The sequence below is a fragment of the Rhineura floridana genome, chromosome 9 (genome assembly GCF_030035675.1).
Source record: "Rhineura floridana isolate rRhiFlo1 chromosome 9, rRhiFlo1.hap2, whole genome shotgun sequence".
NCBI classification, from domain to species: domain Eukaryota; kingdom Metazoa; phylum Chordata; class Lepidosauria; order Squamata; family Rhineuridae; genus Rhineura; species Rhineura floridana.
In genome coordinates this window covers 60,687,790-60,706,318 of record NC_084488.1, presented here as the reverse complement: position 1 = coordinate 60,706,318, position 18,529 = coordinate 60,687,790, and the positions used below count along the sequence as shown (strand labels likewise).

The 18,529-nt window shown below is 43.8% G+C and overlaps 1 protein-coding gene and 1 long non-coding RNA gene across 5 annotated transcripts; one reads left to right on the top strand and one right to left on the bottom strand.

The window, feature by feature from the left end:
- The first annotated feature begins 2,551 nt into the window (after positions 1-2,551).
- On the top strand, positions 2,552-11,641 carry LRAT (lecithin retinol acyltransferase). 4 transcript variants are annotated; one of them, XM_061584500.1, is made up of 4 exons: positions 2,552-2,659; positions 4,256-4,401; positions 5,328-6,007; positions 9,666-11,641. In XM_061584500.1, exons 3-4 carry the CDS (start codon positions 5,459-5,461, stop codon positions 9,816-9,818), a joined length of 702 nt encoding a protein of 233 aa, XP_061440484.1. In that variant the 5' UTR covers positions 2,552-2,659; positions 4,256-4,401; positions 5,328-5,458; the 3' UTR covers positions 9,819-11,641. The 4 variants fall into 4 exon arrangements, with proteins under 4 accessions (XP_061440484.1, XP_061440485.1, XP_061440481.1 ...); XM_061584497.1 differs by lacking the exon at positions 2,552-2,659 and adding an exon at positions 3,113-3,384; XM_061584501.1 differs by lacking the exon at positions 4,256-4,401.
- A 2,756-nt stretch (positions 11,642-14,397) lies between these two features.
- On the bottom strand, positions 14,398-18,454 carry LOC133364251 (uncharacterized). Its single transcript, XR_009757895.1, has 3 exons — positions 18,421-18,454; positions 17,457-17,495; positions 14,398-14,839 (listed from the first exon to the last, which is right to left on the bottom strand). It is a non-coding gene; the product is annotated as an uncharacterized LOC133364251 (long non-coding RNA).
- Between the last annotated feature and the right edge of the window lie 75 nt (positions 18,455-18,529).

Here is an 18,529-nt window from a genome sequence, read left to right as displayed (position 1 = left end):
CGGTATCTGGCATTTAGGAGCAGCATCTGGAGGTCTGATAGCTGGCTGATAGGACAACCAACAAACTTGCGGGTGTGGGGAGGACTGGAACAAGACACAGTTGTTAACTGCCTGGGCCGTGTTCCCCGTACCTGGCAAGTCCTCCTCACAGAGGAGTAAACCCATCATAATGGATTTGAAAATGGAAACGGACTGCCTTCAAGTCGATTCCGACTTATGGCAACCCTATGAACAGGGTTTTCATGGTAAGTGGTATTCAGAGGGGATTTACCATTGCCTTCCTCTGAGGCTGAGAGGCAGTGACTGGCCCAAGGTCACCTAGTGAGCTTCATGGCTGTGTGGGGATTTGAACCCTGGTCTCCCAGGTTGTAGTCCAACACTCTAACCACTATGCTACACTGGCTCTGTAATGGATTTAGATCCTTGGATTTCAACGGGTCTATTCTGAGTGTGATTAATGCTGGAAATTGCTCTTTATCTTTTATAAAAGTAGGGGCAGAAGAATAGGACGTTGGGCCCAATGTCCTGTAGGACCCTGCAGAGTTGCATAGCGGAATGGAGAGTTTTGAGCGAGATTATGTGTGTGTGTTTGAATCTTTGCTAAGATTCTACCTTCCCTGCAAATTAGTCAGACAGAGACTTTAATTTTTAAAATAAGAAATAACTATTTTATTCTGGAAGTACATGTTTGATAGGAAAAGAGTCCTATATCTAGCTAACTAGCTACATTGGAGCAGCAAGCACTGCGCCCAGTGCTCGCCCTCATGCTGGAGGAGAGGGAGAAACAAGGAAAGATGTCTGCTCCCCTCTCGAGAGACAGAAGACTGGGAAGGAGGAAGGAACTGGGATCAACATCCTTTGCATATCAGTCTAGCAGGAAAGGAAGAGACAGCAGGAGATCAAAGGGATAGGTATAGCCTAGCAACCAAGAGGTCTCCTCTCTAGCTACCCTTTTTAACCGCATGCAGCCTCAACCCACAAGTTGGAGTTGAACCTCATACATTCCAACAAGAAGTACAATGCCCTTAATAAAGAGCAATGTGTTTTCTACACCACCTGTGAATGTTTTGCTCCTGGCTTTTCTCTTTTTGAAATACAGGTGTATATTTCAACTAATTTCCATTGCACTTAGGATCTGAAGCTCCCAACAGCACAGAGACAGTGAAATGTTAATTTCAGAGAAGGGCAGAGTATACAACTTAATTTTCTGGAGCTGATAGTTTGCATTTTCTTAAAAGGTTTCTATACATTGATTTCATGTTCTCTTTCTCCACCCCCCATCCCCTTCCTGACCTAATGAGTTGCCAGGTAAGGTGAAACTATCTGTTGTTTCTCTAGCTTGTTAGTGGAAGTAGTAAGAAGAGGAATTTTAGTTTTTCTTGTTTCTTTTGAGATTCAACCAAGCAATCGAAGCTCTTGGCCAGGAACCTAAATAATGTCTCTGGTTTCATGGTGCATTTCCTCTCTGGATTTATCTGTAATGTACCCCAGGCATTTGGGAGGGGGGATTAAGTCTCAATGGGATTGAAAAAGAAAACAAAAGCTGTCTCTATCTAAACAATGAATGAAACATATTTTTACATCCCCTAAGAACCACTTAATTCTCTCTCCACCTGACTTCCAGCTAAAGGTCCCACTGAGAATACTGCATTGAGTTGTACCTGGGTTTTTTTTGTGGCTGTGCAGCTAAAACTAATCAGAAAAAGTTGCAACCTCTCAAAAATGTACATCTACAAGAAACAGAATTAGAAGACTGCATTTGTTAAATGTAAGGATCCCCAGTTGTGGAACAGAGTGGGAATCTGGGCCACTTCACTCTAATTCCTTTGGTCTCTTCTGAAAACAGATTTCTGCAGTAGCCCTTTAGGGCCTGAGACACATATTATATAGCATTTATTAAATTCCAAAAGAGCAATACCTTTATTAGGTCAACTAAAACATTACCAAAGAGTGTGCAAGTCTGTGAGTTCTCCAGAACTCTTCATCAGGCTAGATGGTAAACCAAACAAAGGCAGAGGATGGGAAAGGTGCCGCCAGAGATGAAATCTGCATTTAGTAACCATCATAAGATCGAATGTAAGAGAAAGTAGCAAAAGTTCAAATGAGGATTTGTTTGGTGCTTTGCAGGTTTCTGGCTGCAACCAGAGCTTCTAGAAATTAAAACTGATTCTCCATTTTTGAAGATCAGTCTTGATCTTCACTTCCTATATTAACAATCCTAAAATAAATCCTGGGGACATCTCGTAAGGGCCACATCTAATGGGCTTTCAATGTATGGTGTGTATGTGGCCAACGACTAAGCATTGCTTTGCTTGATCTAGCAAGCATTGTCTTAAACGCCATCGCTTAGCTAGGGGAGACAGTGAAAAGTTCATAAGCAGGACACGAGTGCGAAAACAGTCATTCTGTCTCCTGTATCCAGTTAATCAAATCGAGCTGACACAAATTGCTCCAGAGAATTGCCATTTTGCAAATATTGATGCTGAATATTCAACTATTTGCTGTCCCCATTTAGCTCCGCCTCCCCCGTTTTGCATCGTTTTTCTCTTTACAACTGATGCCCTCGACGTTCTCTGCCTCCGTGGGAGAAGAGACGCGAGAAAGACGGAAGGCATGCTCCTTTTTCTTCGGAAGCCTAACACGATTCCTCGGTGAAAAGGTGAATAATAGCAGCCAAGCTTCCGTTGCCACTGTCAAATCGTTTGCAACACGCATCCAGAGCAGCGAGCCAGGTGTGCGCTCTTCAATCCAGGAGCTGCATTCCAGAGGATGCGGGTGCTGGCGGGACGCTTCTTGGGGCCTAGATACTCTGTGCCTCCGAGCGGGTTCCTGATAATTTTGGAACTAGAGCAAGAGATCCCGAGGTGCACCTCTCGCGCCTTCGCTGGTGCATTCCTCCCCCCCCCCGTCCGCCCTTGCAAGCAAGCCCTTAGGGAGGGGATGCAGTCCAGCTGCCTGCCCTACATCAGCCCCGCGACCGGCTGGACTGCTTCGGCCCAACGACTGAAAGGAACATGGAATGGCTCTTCCAGTTCAGTCCGGGCGGCACTGGGAGGAACGTGCTCTTCCTTGCCGGCGTCTAAGTGGGGGAAAATCGGAGAGGTTTCCTTCTCGCTCGGCACCCGGAGGGAGGGAGGGTGAGCAAGGGCCGCCCCTCCCCCCTGGGTCCCGCCCCTCCCCTTCTCAGCTGCCCAGGGAGAGTGGAGCGTTTCTCCCTCTGGAGCGAACGGCTGAATCGCGAGCGCGGGGGAGCGAAGCAAAAAGTGAGCCCGGGAGGCAGGGGCTGGCCAAAAAGCGGTAGTCGAGCCTGAGAGAATGGAGAGCGGCCCGGGGGAGTAGCCCCCCCCCCTGTGCTCCAGGCTCTAAAGCCCTGTCGTTTTCCAGGTAAGATGAATGGCCTCTCATCAATCATGCTTTGCAGCCCCCGAGGAAACTTAGGAGCCTCCGACGGGGCCCGGGGAGGGGAGAAGCTTTCGCGACCTGATGGGGTTGGGGGCGGTTTTTGTTCGTTTTGTTTTGCGGGGCTTTGTTGCTGGCACTGAGCGCTTGGCATAATGGATTAGCCCGAAATCAATCTTAACTCCGGAGCATTGGCTCCCTTGCCACGTTTCTTTGGCGTCCCTGGCTGGGAGGTGAGTGGATTGCCAGCCCCGTGAGTCTGTCGCTGGCAGTCACATCGCCGAAGAATCTTGTGGCACCTTAAAGGCTGACAAATTTATTAGGGCATAAAACTTTCGTGGGTCGTCGTCCCCTTCCTGAGATACGTGGAGTGTTATCCTGAGTTGCAGGTATATATGCCCCTGATGATGGGGAGACGTTGTCAAAAGTGACGTCAGCGGGAAATGAAACGCAGAAAGTACAGGCGGCGATAATTATGTTATTACATGAATGGACGTGTGACGTGCAAGACGTCTTCCCCAACCACCCCATCCCAAAGCCAGCCAACGTTTTACTTTTTAGATTAAACAGCAAATGCTGATCCAGTTTAAGAGGGGGGCAAAATGGACTTTTAGGGGCTTTCTTGCTTTGGCACTTGGCAGTTGCTTTTTCCCCATCAGCCCGCTTCTCCATCTCTAGGGCCTTAGCGTCTTCAGTCACGCAAGTTTCTCAATGATGTATGAAAATATTAGCTTGATGGGAAAGGGATTGCCAATGTCTTTTAGGCAGAACAGAAATGTATACCTTCCCCGCTTCTATACAGATATGTTGCTTCTCTCAAAAATAAAACTAAAATAGGGCTGTATGTCTATTCTAGGGAAATCTGAGCGTTCTCCAAAACTTCTGCCAGACAGAAACCACATTTGACAAAAGCAGCATAGAGTGTTGCGTTGGATATTGATGCTATCTTACCTGCACACTGTGTAGTGAGATATGCGTTGAACACTTACCTAGGAAATGCAAGTATGAATTTATTTCTATCATGGCATTTAGACCCTCATAATCTGGCAAATTGAGAGACCTTTTATTGTTAAGGGCCAAGCTGAGTTCATGTCAAGTTATTTAGTGCCTTGAATGATGCATTTTTATTTATTTGTTTATTTATTATTTGATTTATATCCCACCCTTTCTCCCAGCAGGAGCCCAGGGTGGCATTTTTGGTTAGCAAGGCCATATCTCTATATCATTTAATTAGTGCATGTTAATTTAAAGTACATGTAAAGAGATAGGGATCCAATGTACATACCACACAACAAAGAACTTTTCAGTTGATGATGTCTATCAACATTTTCCTAACACTTACTGCACAGTTAGACTTCAAAAGTAAATCCTGTTGCTAGTGATGGGAATTACTTCTGTGTAAGGCTGCAGTACTAAACATTCTGGCTAGGGAGCAAGAATCATTGAACATAGTGGGACTTCCAAGTAAACATGCAAAGGATTGAAAATCTGCAATTCTAATCATATTTATTTAGATGTAAATCCCACCAAAATGAATTCTGGCATGCTATAAGCATGTTTAGGATTGCAGCCTTGTAACTCAAACATCTGCAGCTTTACTTGGAAGTAAGGCCCACTGAGTTCAGTAATACTCCTAAGGAAGTATACATTGCATCTCTAGTCTGTTTCTCAAATGGTCTCCTGCAATGGGCTCATAAGTTGTAATACCCCAAAATCTGAATCGAAAGCCTAATGGTGTGTTGGCACTTACACACATCATTCCATACTATCAAGTTGTTCATTTGCTAAGTACTTGCATCTTGATAAGTAAGCAATACATGGTCTAGGTGCGTGTGTGTGTGCCTTCTATACTGAAGGTATACTTATGATTCCTGTAAAATATTTCTGAAAGAGACACTTTCTGAGTAGAGGTCTATTTCACTCCACAGTAACCACCCACTTGCCTATCTGCCAATCAAAACTGATGCTGGTTGTGGGACAGCCCCTCCTGCCATGATAAAAAGGCAAGATGTTGAAGCAGAATTAGTAGCAGCCACAGCAACCGAATAAGATCAGCATCATGAAAAATCCTATGTATGAAATAGCATCCCTGCTACTGGAAAAGTTTTTGCTGCTTGCCAACTTCAGACTTCTCGGTATGGGGTCCAGTGCAGAGGAGGAAGAAAAGCAAAAACAAATCTACTATTATGATACCACCTCTTTTAAGCCAGGAGATTTGCTGGAGGTGCCCCGCACCCTCTTCATTCATTTTGGCATCTATCTGGGTAACAACCGAGTGGCCCACTTGATGCCAGACATCCTGCCAGCTCTCACCAGTGATCAGAAACAGATCCAGAAGGTAGTGACCAACAAGAGACTCATCTTGGGTGTCATCACAAAAATGGCCAGGATCCGTGTGGACACAGTAGAAGACTTTGCCTATGGAGGCTCTATTCTGGTAAATCACATGGACAAACTCTTCAAGAACAATGTCCTGTGCAATGAAGAGGTGGTCTGCAGAGCAGAAAAACTAGTGGGTGCCACAGAATACAGCTTGCTTTGGAACAACTGTGAACATTTTGTGACCTTCTGCAGATATGGCTCTTCAGTCAGCTTCCAGACTGAGAAGGTAAACTGCCACTGTCCTAGCCAGGCAACCTGGCAAAGGGATTCCGAGTCCTTGATCTGAGCACTCTGATGTGCTGCAAGAGGGGAGGAACAAATGCATGGTAACTTGCTCTATGGAACTCATATGTTGTGCATTTACAATATTTCTATAACCATTTTTCTCCTGTACTTTTCCTCCCCAGAAGAGAAAGTCAGCTAAATGAGTTGAGAGTGTTTTATTTTTGGTTCTGTCTTGCACCTTTTAACTGCTAGTAACCAACTGTGTTAGTTCAAAAATGTCTAACCATCCATAAAAGGCCACAGTGTCTTTAATGTTATGAGTTAGATTCGAGTCCAGGCTTCTCTTGCTTGTCCCAGCAAGACCACTGTCCAGACACTTAATGAGCCTCTGTAGTCAGAATAAACAACAACATAAAAACCAGCAACCCCTGTCTGGGCGCTGGATCGTCTGGGAGCAGGGCAGAGTGACCTGATGCTGCAAAAGAAGTGTAGAGATCCTGCAGTAATGCTGACTATCCAGTTTTCCTGTCTGAAAGCAAACCCAGGCAGAGTTTTATTCTATTCCCAAAATCTTTTTCACTAGAGCCTTCCCTGTTGAAGAGAACTGTTCATCTTCCCTTTGCTATTGGAGAAGTGAAGGTGATTGTCCAAACCTGCTCCTTAGGAATGGGCTTTTATTTATTTATTTTTAAAATCCTTCTCTGCTCAAGATTTGACTATGCTGAGAGTCCTTTTGAATTCTGTTCAGAGTTTCTTGCACAGTCAGTAGTGAGCAAGTCTTTGTTTTAACATTCCATCCGTCTCTCTTAGATCAAAGCCCTGACATCCTGCAAGGGCCCAATAAGTCTAAATAGGATTTTGTCCTTGGCCTGCTAATGGAATGCTAGACTTGGTGTTTTGAGTACTTTCTACCTGGCAAGAATGGTATCTGGTATAGGAAGCGCTGAACAGCGTATATAATGCTCCTTGCTTTTTTCCAGTGAAATAGCAATGCCCCGAATGGCTGAAATTGATAGGCTATAGATGTGCCCCCTTTCCTTTTCCACCTTGGTGAAAACGTTTGATTCTTCAAATTGGCAGCATTCTAAAAGCAGAGCATGTAAACAGCCATCTGAAGCACATAGCTTGAATTCAGCTCAATTTTGTTGGATCCATGGTTTGGTTTGGATTTATTTCATATTGTTGAGGATGGCCCCATGTGAACCCTCCTTCCCAAACTTAACAGTGTGAAGGAAATAGAGCTCTCCTGTTGAATTGGAGTGCTGGGAACATGGAATGAAAATGAACATTGATTTAGTTTCACACTACGTACTGTTCTAAAAGGCAGGGCTTTGGCATTATAGTAGAGGAAAAAAGAGCCCATTTTTCCAAAAAGGGTAAACATCTAAATGTAATGCCATTAAATTCAAGATGCTACACACAATTGTCCTATAAAACTGGAGATGGTGGTACTAAGAGCAGAGCCAATCTCTTCTCCATCATTCAAGTGAAATAAAGGTACATTGTGTAGGAAATGAGGGTGGCACAAGCAGCAGCTCCAGGTTAGCTCAGGGACGTGCTTTTATGAGCTGAACTTGATGAAGTCTGCAAAAGGAAATACATCAGATTTATTTAGGTACCAAGCAAATAATTTCTTGTAGAGGAGGCAGAGTTTGTGGGTGGCTAATTAGAATGGAACACATATTAGAACTCTGTACTCTCAGTGCAGGCACGAAGAGAGCAAAGGCTATTTTGCTTTAATTTCTCTCTCTCTCTCTTAAAAATATTGAATGTGTGAAATGCCAATGAGGTCATTTAGATTTGCCAGCTTTCTGAGAGACAAAACCAGATTTTAATTGGTGTTACTGTTTAGCATCGTTCATCTAACAGCGTTTTTGTATACTGCTTCAGTAGTCTAATAAATAGCTTGCCTGGAGAGGTCACAACTTTTAAACCCTTAAGGCCTCCTGTTTTTTGTTTTGTTTTGTTTAAATGAGTATGTTTCCTTAAGAAGTAGGACAGCTAGTTCTGAAGCCTTCAGTTGTTCATTTGAAATCGCTTAAAACAACCAACCCCCCCTTTCACGACTTTATATCCCAGCTTGTATGTCACTGTGGACTGGCACGTTGGCCAAAGACTATTGTTTTCCCCTTTCTGTCCCTTTCACGTCTGCTGTCTCATCCCAACCCAGTGTCCTGGTCAATAAGTTGCAAATATCACAGTTCTGTTGACATTTTTGTCCTGAAACCACATGAATGATGGGGTGGGTACAGTGTAAACATTCAGAGAGTTATAGATCTCCAGTCAATCAAAACTGACTCACTCAAAAGCTCTGAAATACCATTATGCAAAAGTTATTAGATAACTGAAACCACCTTCTAGCCTACCTTGTCATTGAGGACATAGCATCATTTAACTTAGTGGTTTTAGAAACACACGCAGCATCTGGATGATTAGAAATTCAAAGGAATGGGGAGTGGGTTACTGATCATTGGTGACGACATGGGTGACAGGCATCAGAAGAATCAAACCAGGAGAGGGAACTATAAAATGAGTGGGGCTGCTCATACACTTGATTAGTTTGTGCTTTGTGTTTCTGTGTGTCTCAAAATAACTTACCCAGAGACTATCCCAAGTTAAGGACAAAGCTCACACTAAAGTTAAATAAAGCACTTTAGAATCAGAGGTGAATTTCAGTCAAGAATGCAGCCGTTGATTCATATGGCTCAGACTTCTTCAGCCACAGAGTCTATGTTAAATGTCAGAAATCAGCCTTGATCAAAGCTATACATGAGAAGTGAATGCTTCTGAATAAGTGAGGCTGCACGTTCCTTACCAGTGACTTCAGCCAGCTTTCAGGCATATCAAATTAGGAGAACAGCTTCTAGACTAGACCATCTTGAGAACCACTACCTTTAATGTACTTATTAAATGGGGGTTAGAAAAATTCATGGAGGATAAGGCTATCAATGGCTACTAGTCATGATTAGAGGTGGAATACCAGTTGCTGAGGAATGTGAGTGGGAAAGTGCTGCTGTGATCCTGTCCTGCTTGTAGCCTTTATATGGGCATCTGTTTGATTGCTTTGAGAACAGGATGCTGGATTAGATGGGCCTTTGGTCTTTTCCAACAGGGCTCTTCGCAGGCAACCCAAGTGTTTACTTGAGACAGCAAATATCTTAATGGTGCAGAATATAGTAACATGAAGCTGCCTAATACTAAGTAAAACCAGTGGTCCATCTACTCTAAACCTGCAGTGGCTCTCCATGGTCTCACTAATCTATGGGCGCTCCCCAATAAAAAAAGTGCACTCCAAGATCCTTTGCAACGTCACAGAGGCTATTGGGGGCATCTCTTGGATCATGTGGCACAGTTGCTTGGAATAGCAAAACATCTTGAAAAACATTTTGAAAAAATACTACCTAAGTCTTTAGCATTGGATAGTCTGCTATATAATCTCCTTCCTTGGAGGGTGGTGGAGTCTCCTTTGTTAAAGGTTTTTAAGGAGAGGCTGGATGGTCACGTTTTTGGGGTGCTGTGGTAGTAGATTTCCTGCATTAGCAAGAGGTTGGACTAGATGAGTTTCAAGGTCCTTTCCACGCCATGATTCTATGCATGCATTCTCAGTTGGAAGCATCTCTTGGTTTGCATTCTAAACTTTTCCATTCTGATTTTTGCAGTTCTGTGAAATGGTGAAGATGATTATTCGGGACCAGAGGAGCATTCTTGCTTCAGCATTCCTGGGACTGGTTTCTATACTCTGCTTGGGTCTGGCACCTTCCACCACACTGCCTACCATTATTATTCCATTCATTTTGTGGATGGCAGGTTAAGAACATAAGAAGAGCCTGCTGGCACCCCCAGAGTTTGTCAGCAGCTGTAAATAGAGTCTATAATGTATTTATGAAAACTCAATCTCCTTTCCAATATTGTGTACAGAAGAAAAATATGACTTCCAGTTGTGTAATGATTTAAATGCATCATTGGCTAGAATATGGTGAACAAGTAATAGCTTACTGTGTAAGCCACTGGATTTTGTAAAAAATATTTCAGCAACTTTAGCAATGGGTTCGTGGTCTTTCCTCCCAAGGAAGTGTGCATGGGCTGCATTCCTAAGCTCAAAAATAAATTCTGATGAAATTAATAGGCCTAACTCCCAAGTAAATGTGCATAGTCTTTGAGTATAGGTGTAATATGAGAAGTATATTTCAAAATGTCTGTGAAAGAGGGTAACACCCTTAGCTAGAGTCCTTAGCTAGCTGAGAGGCAGCAAACTGGCAATGAAAACAAGCTACAAGTATTCTGCATCCCTTCTAGTTTTACTCTGAAACCTGCTGTTTCTAAACCAAATGCAGTGCACAATTCCCCCTGGGAATAAAGTAAGTCCAGATGTGTGTTTTTTATTGTGGCATATTTAATGACTTCTAACCAGTTCACATCTGCCAGTTCACATCTGCTTTTTTTAGATTTCCAGTGTTAAATTCTGGACTTAATAGTCTTACAGGGGACCTCTTTTTTAGATGGCAATGTGTATAACTTCACTTACTTCAAAATGCAAGAAGGAAGTTCTTTTGCATTGGGGAACCTTCTTGTTCTGCGGAGAAGGGCCCTGGACTCCTGTCCCAAATTCCTGCCAGTGGTTTCTATAATAGGGAAGTCAATTCACCAAGTGGATTTGTACTTATATTACACAAATGCCTCCCACCATGCTGTCTGGATTTAAGAGTTGTTCTTGTTCTTGTTATAAATCATGCCAGGGCGTTTCTGAAGTCTCGAGACTAAAGCAGTTTGCCTGGCCCAAGTGGCTAATGAACAACAACAACAAAAGAAATGTTCCATGTCCTGAGGGAAGATGAAAGGAGGCTACCTTGCTCTTTAATCTTTTCTTGACAATGAGACCAATCAGCTTGGAAATCATAAAGCTGCTTTATGACAGCTAATGGCACTACTAGTGAGAAACATGTGTCATCCTTGCATCCAGGGCCAGACCTGCCATTAGAGAGGGTGAAACACCCTGTGCCAGACAACAGATTTCAAGGTACTGTAAAAAGTGTAGCAAATTATTAGTTACTTTGGCTGCAGTCCTAAGCACACTTAGGCAGAAGCAAACACAGAGGGATAAGAGCAAGAGAGATGGTTTGCTGGATCAGACCAAAGGTCCATCTCGTCCAACATTCTGTTTCCCACACTGACCAGCCAGATGCCTCTGGGAAGCCCATCAGCAAGACATTAGCAGATCAGTTTTCTCCCATTGTTGATACCTAGCAACCTAGAGGCTGCATATAGCCATCAAGACTATTAGTATGTCTGAGTAACCATGTATACAGTTGAGCTGTATGATTGTTTTCTGCCTCAGGTCCCAACCTGTGTTAGACCGTTTCTGATTATACCATGTGGGACAGCAGAAACCTTAAAATTGAATATCCCGTCTCTAAAACAGATGTGCTTCTGAATATAGTAACATTCCTTCTCACCATTATACAAAACAAAACACATGCAACCCCTTCTCACCATAATCATGTACTCCTTTGTTGATTGCTTGCATACCTCATGGTGTGTTTTCTTCTGCAATGAAAAAAAAGCTTGTGTTCTGTCTGTAATGTATTGCAGAATGTTTTTTAGCTCTGATAAAACAATATGATTTAAAAAACCCTCATCCGGCTTGGTTCAGAATATATATTTTCTGCCCTGGGCTCCTACTGAGAGGAAGGGTGGGATATAAATCTAATCATTCAATCAATTAATTTTGAGCTGCTTTACACAGTTCTTAATCATCTCCTCAGTTGGTGCTTGTAATTGCCAAAATAACTACAAATCACCAGGTTTGCAGTTGTTCAAGGAAATACACTATCAGGTGCCCACCAATCCCTTTTGAAAAGTGAAAAACTAGGTCGTGCTGATCCATTCCTCACCTGTCTCAGACCCAGCTTATAAATTGTGCTTGCAGCATAGATGACACTCTGCACGGTTAGTTGCTTGTATAAATAGACACTCTCATGGTTGCAGCCAATTATGACCATACCTGGGAAAGACCTCAAAAGTGAAATATTTTGTAGGCATTGTTGAAATTGGCTCAAACCACATGGGTGCATATTCATACCAACTGCTCAGAGAGTTACCTGCTGTTTTGTGATTGTGATGTCAGTGCAATGCCCTTACATTTAGGTTACTCCTACCTGGGCATTTGTTCCCAAAGCAGTAATGTACTTTTTGCCAGTGCACAACTTGTTCTCCAGTTTAAACTGCCCCAAGGTAGCTGCACTATAGTCTGGAATCAATAAGATGGGTGGGCGACTGAGTACTGTCCATATTTGGGGCTACAATTCCCATGATCCCTGAGCAGTATGCTGGCTGGGGCTGAAGGGAATTGTAATCCAAAACACCTGGAGGACACCACATTGACTATTCCTGCAATAAGCTATCAGCACAAGGTGGGCAGAGCAATCCAACTCAGGGAAAGCCAGCCAAAGGGGTGCTGGTGGAGAAGCTCCATGGCATCCATTTGCAGTTTGGGAGCCGCCGGACCAGCTAAACATTGGCTCAGCAGGGAGGTGCATGCATGAATGGCAAAAAAAGCCAGCTCTCACAAATACCCCTACTGGTGAGTAAGCGCTCCCCAATAACTTCCATTACAATTATTTTCTTGGACTGACCTTTTTCTTAATATAACTTTGGCCTGGATTGGGACCCGCAGGAACACTCCAAATGGGAGTTGGATGTTGTGTAAATCCCCCCACTTGGCTCCTCCACCATGCCCCCAGAATGTCTCTTTTTGGGGCACCCCTTCCACCAAGCTTCACTGAGCTGGCGGATCCCCTGGCTGAGCCGGCAGGGTCCCAGCTCTGCTGCAGCTTAGAGCCTTCTGCCGGCAAAGCCTGGACCCTGCCGGTTCAGCCGGGGGTCTGCCATATCCAACTCCCCTCAGCCCGGCTTAAATATGAGTTGGATTGCACCCTAGGTCAATTTTAAAAAGTGACATGGCTTAATGGTGGGACTGATAAATGGAAAACTAACTGAAGAGGTCTGGGGCAGAGGATCTGGCATGCCTACACTTCTAGGCTGTGGTTCATAGCTCCATTAGAACTATCTGGAATAGAGCATCGAGACAATGCATAATTACTGGTGTGATCACAACACTGCTGCCTGCACATATGGACCCAGACAATGTCAATGTGGGTCCCTCTCAACCATGCCATTCCCACTTTTTGAGATGCAAATTTGAAAAATGTCCTGCTGTCTTCAGCTTCTTTGCATGGAAGCCTTTTTTAAGAATAGGGGGTGGGTGGGAATAGAACACACTGATTCAGCATACCTGATAAGCCATACAACAGCTGCACTGATCTCTGGTAGTCCAAATGTTAAGCGTGAGGAATAGCAAAATTGATGTGGTTGGGGGCATAGTCTAAACAGGCAACTGTGGCAGAAAAACACTGTGGCCGCTGGTATCTATTCCACACGATCCTCTGCTTCCTCTTTAGCATGACAACACCAAACCAGCTGTGGGAGAAGCTGCAGTTTGGATGAGCTGAAAGTGGTAGCAATGGGAGGTGCAGACACGTTCTCATGAGGACACAAAGCTCCCCCACCCCACTCTGTGAAACAAAACTTTTGATTCAGAAGGGTTTGTGCAATGAACAGAAGTTGCTGGCAGGAGCACGGGGTAAAGACAAGTGCAATGGGGACAGAGGCAGGGAGAAAGACAGCAGAATAAAGGGGAGCCTGGCCCTCCCTTCTCTTCCAGACTCTATAGTCCTGTCATCTTCCAGATAAGACAAATGGCCTCCATCAATCATCCCCGGCAGCCTTCAGAGAAGCTGGGGATCTGCTTGGCTCCTGAAACGTATTAGCCTCCAACTGGGAATCATTGCTGACCTGACAAAGGTGCTCTTTTTGTGAAAGTGGCTGCTAGGGCTTCATCATTTGCATAATGGTCTATTATCTTCACAAAACTCAGCCCGGTTTCCTTCCTTTTCCCAGATGATGGAATCAAGACCAGTTATTTGGGACAAGCAGGTAATTTTCAGCCAAATGGAAATCAAAATAAATTTGTAAAGGAAGCAAGGACAGGGTCACAGATGTGATGATTTACTCTTCCCTCCCAGTGTGCTGCGGAACCAATGTGTCCGGCTTCATAAAAGAATGGAAGAGAAGAACTATAGGAAACAAACATCCATTATCTGCAGACTTAGTTAAGAGCACTCACGCCCAGCCCAAGGATAAGATGGTGCCCCCTCCCATTCCATGTATGGACAGCAACTAAAACAGCAGTCGAGTCTTACTTTAGCACTGGTGAAGGTACAGTATCCTCCACTGCATCTGGTGGCAGCAGGCTAGGTTAGGGCGTGTCTGACAGGCTACGTGGCTTATGTGCACGCATGCACGCACACGCACAAGTGGCATTCCTTGCTCCCTGCTTCATTCTGCCTAATTGTAGGATTGGCCCTGATTAGCTCCACCATGGAACTCTTGTCCACAGTTACTCATCTGCAAGTATTTTCTATCAATCTGAACAGTTTTGTCATTGTATTTTAATGGGGAAGCCCGTGGTTCTCCAAAAGGCCTCTTAATATTAACTGTCACTATAACTAGCAAAACTAACTCTCCTGCTCAATCCTAGCTCAAATGCAGGTGCAACAGGACCCATGGATGCTTTTCTTTTGTGACACAGGTTTTCAGTAGAGAAGTCAGACATGAGCAGAGGGAAGGAAGGGATCCATGGCAGATTCTTTTCAAAATGTATTTTTTGTACATGGGATAATTAGGTCATAGCAGCTTAGCTTCAGCGATGAATCACCATTGACTTGGTCCGCAGTGCCAGTCTCTTGGTCTGTATTCCATGAGTTGTTCATCATCACTGGAACAAAATATAAATAAAATGGAACAATTTTGTGGTGCTGTTCTCTGGCAGCTTTGCACCTCTGCCCCACTTGCTGTGTAGCCAAAGTTTCAAAGGTGCAAACTACTGTTTGATTCACAGCAGCTAAAGCCAAGTCAGAAATTTTGCAAAGACAAGATTAATGGGAAAGGGAAAACAATTTATCTTGCTTTTTTTTTTCCTGTGCACAGGAATCAAGATCCTAATCCAAGGAAGGTTTGCTATAATGCATGGATGGGGAAGCTATGGCCCTCCAGGTGTTGTTGGATTACAACTCCTGTCATCCTCTTACCACTGGGCCATGCTTGCTGGGATTGGTGGTTGTTGGGATCCAGTAACACCTAAAGATCCACAGACTCTCCATCCCTGCTGTATTGAGAAGCCCTGCCCAAGATGGTCACTGTAATATTTAAGGGAAGTGATTATTCAAAGAACTGAGGCTACATGGGCCACAGTTCACATTTTGCTTTGCAGCATTCTCCTATTGATCAGAAGACTGATACAGTATTATTATTCCACAGTGATAAGACTAACAAAAGATATAGGCAATCTTCTTAAACTGTCTGATGGGAGTTGTAGTTCAAAAAAGTAACTTTTCCAAGCTCTGTTTTAATGTTAATATTAAATGTAACTGTTGGATTGTTACATGAAAGGAAAATATATTCTTTAATGTCGTTTCAGCTGTAATATGAGGAATAATGCCAAGCTGTACAATTCCTGTTTTTGAATGGTTAGAGGCCAGACAATGGCCTGGTGTGGCATTGGTTACAGCTTGTGGTTAATAAGGAGAAGAGAAATCTGGTCCATGAGTCCCAGTTCGGCCAACATGTTAAGCCAGATCTTGGCTTAGCTCAGCACAGTGGGAGCAAAAAGGTGTGGAGAAAAAGCGGCTGTGAGCTCCTCTCATGGTACCTGCATGGTCCTAGTAAGCCAGGGCCAGGGAACCTTTGGCCCTCCATATGTTGTTGAACTGCATCTCCTGTCATCCTTGCCATTGACCATACTGGCTGGAGCTGATAGGGGCTGTAATCTAACGTATGGACCACACCCCTGTGGAAAGCCAGTTTGGCTTACTATGTTATGTGATGCATCTTTTCTGTATCCTCTCCTCCAACCCTCCTGAGCTGATTTCGAGGATTTGGGGGGAGGGCTGGAGGGGACAGGAGAGGACGAGGAAGTTCCCCTGCACGAACAGAAGTCTGTTGCACCAGCAGAGCTGCAGTCTGGGATACAGCCTTCTACATGCAGGCAGGAACAGATGTTTCTTTCCCATTGCATCCAGGCTTTAAGCCTACAAGGCAAAAGTGCTCATGAGTGTTTGGCCAACAGTGCCAGGATGCCTGGCCTTGGTTGATCAACAGCCTGGTTGCAGGTGTGGGGGTCTGTTTTCCACTGTTGCGAGGGAAGTGAGTTAGAGCAATGCAGTTCATACAGGACACAGCTTTCACATATGCCAAATAGATGGAGAAACAAGTCACAACTGCTGTATATTGCAGTTAGAGACCCCCATATCCTCTCCTGTGTGGGATGTCTTCCTCTGGCACCTCAGTTGTGGAGTGGAGCGTGGATTACCCTTGTGGAGGAATGGATACCTCCTCTGTATGTGTCCCAAGCCAGCTCAGTAGTGGACATCAGGAACAGAATTGTGCTCTCATATACTATTTCATGCTTCTGAATACTACTTGGTATAAACTGCAGGAGAGAAGAGTGCTCTTGTACTTAGGACCTGCCTATAGGCTTCCCATAGGCATCTGGTTGACCACTGTGTGAACAGGATGCTGGACTAGATGGGCTGCTGGCCTGATCCAGCAGGCTCTTCTTACGTTCTCATATAAGACTCAGACATCACTATCTTGTATGGGGATGGAACTGTTATTTTGTTCAATTCAGTTGTTCTTTCCCTAAGAAATAGACAGAGTTGGAGGCACATAGCATTTCACTTTGGCATGGCACATTGGCCAATTTTATTTCTGGGATAGATAAAGTTACTCCCTACTCAGGTATGTCTTAGTGTATGACAGAGGGGCATAACTAATTAAATAGGCCTCTGGGAGTCTGAAGAATAAGAAGTGGGACTCCATAGATATCTTCAAAATGTCGATTACTAAATCTTTCTTCTTTCTTTATTGCATTTGTATACTGCCCCATAGCTGAAGCTCTCTTGCTTTAAAAAACCAACCATTTGTCAGTAGTTCCTGCAAAGAGCAATCAAGTCTTGTACAGCCATTTTATTTTACACTATTATAATATTGCCACCTACTGGCTAACCAGGAAGCAACTGTGTATTTAAAAAAATCCCATGCTACATTTTGAACGTTGCTTGGTAATGTATTACAATAATCTGCTAGTTAGAACTAGATGTTATTTGGAGAAATCAAGAAGTGAAGCCATTTGTTATCTTCCTTATTCACAATTTTTTAATATAAAAATGTAAGCAACGTAATGTTTCAGACTTTTGAGGGGAAAATACTTCTTGTTTTCAATAATCATCATAATAAAAATATAAACAAATACATAAACAAAACAAAATATTCATATGAAATGGTATTGGAAAACCCTTATATTCATTTTGGTTAAAGTCCTCTGTTTCTCTTACCTTGGGGTGCATTCCTCCAGTTTTGATGAAACTGATATCCTGACATAAAATGCAATAGAAATGAATTAAAGAGCAATTCTATAATAAGAGCCAGTGTGGTTAAGCAAACTGGGAATACCCAGAATCAAATTCTTGCCAAGACTCAAAACCATAAGTCAGTCTTTCTCAGCCTAACCTGCTTTAAAGGACTGTTGTGAGAACAGAAAGGGAGCCCAGCCCACACATGCTGCCCCAACTTCTTTGGAGGAAAGGTGGGAGCCTCAAAGAGAGCTACAGTGGAGAGGTGGAAGAAAGCATTCAGGACCATTGTTGGCAATCCCCAAATGCATTGCTTTTGGCCTCTGTGGTATTAACTGCAGGTTTCTGGTCTTCTCTGATTTGGTTCACTCCCTTCAGTCATTCCTGGATGATAGTACATTTACTGTAGAAAAATGCCTTCCAGATTGCGGCACTGTTGGATGTATGGGAATACCTTCATGGGAACAAATATTCCTTTGGAGACATTACAGCTAAAAAGATATATGTGCAAGTGGCTGATCTGACTGAGGTCACTATAGCAGGTTACCACTTTGCTTTCTGGTAGTGCACTGGGTATGATCAGTCATCCAAGGCTGGAGGGCAATTCCAGGTGCTCTGCTCGCTACATGTGATGTCCTTAGAAAACAAGTTACCAAATTTGTGGAACATGAGGAATAAATATGAAGAGACGCCAAAGGGCTGCAACTCCAGAGGAGGCCTTTTGACAAAAGTTCAGTTAAGCCATGACTCAGTGGATCTCAGCTGAAAGCACTACACAGGCTGGTAGCCAGCCTAAAACTTCAGGAGAGGGTACAAACAAGTAGCCCCCACTTAAGGGTCCACCTTACATCTAAGCTTGGAGAAGATGCCGTAGAAGGTCAAACCCATTAGAAGATCCTTGCACTGGAGTTACTTGGAAATGTTATTTGGAACACAATTTACTTACACACTTTAGATTGGAGAGAGGGCAAAAGGGGGACAGAAGAATTTTCTGGAAGTCTGTGAGGACCTTGTGATTGGGATAGGCTCAGCCTCCCTCCACACATGCATAGCTT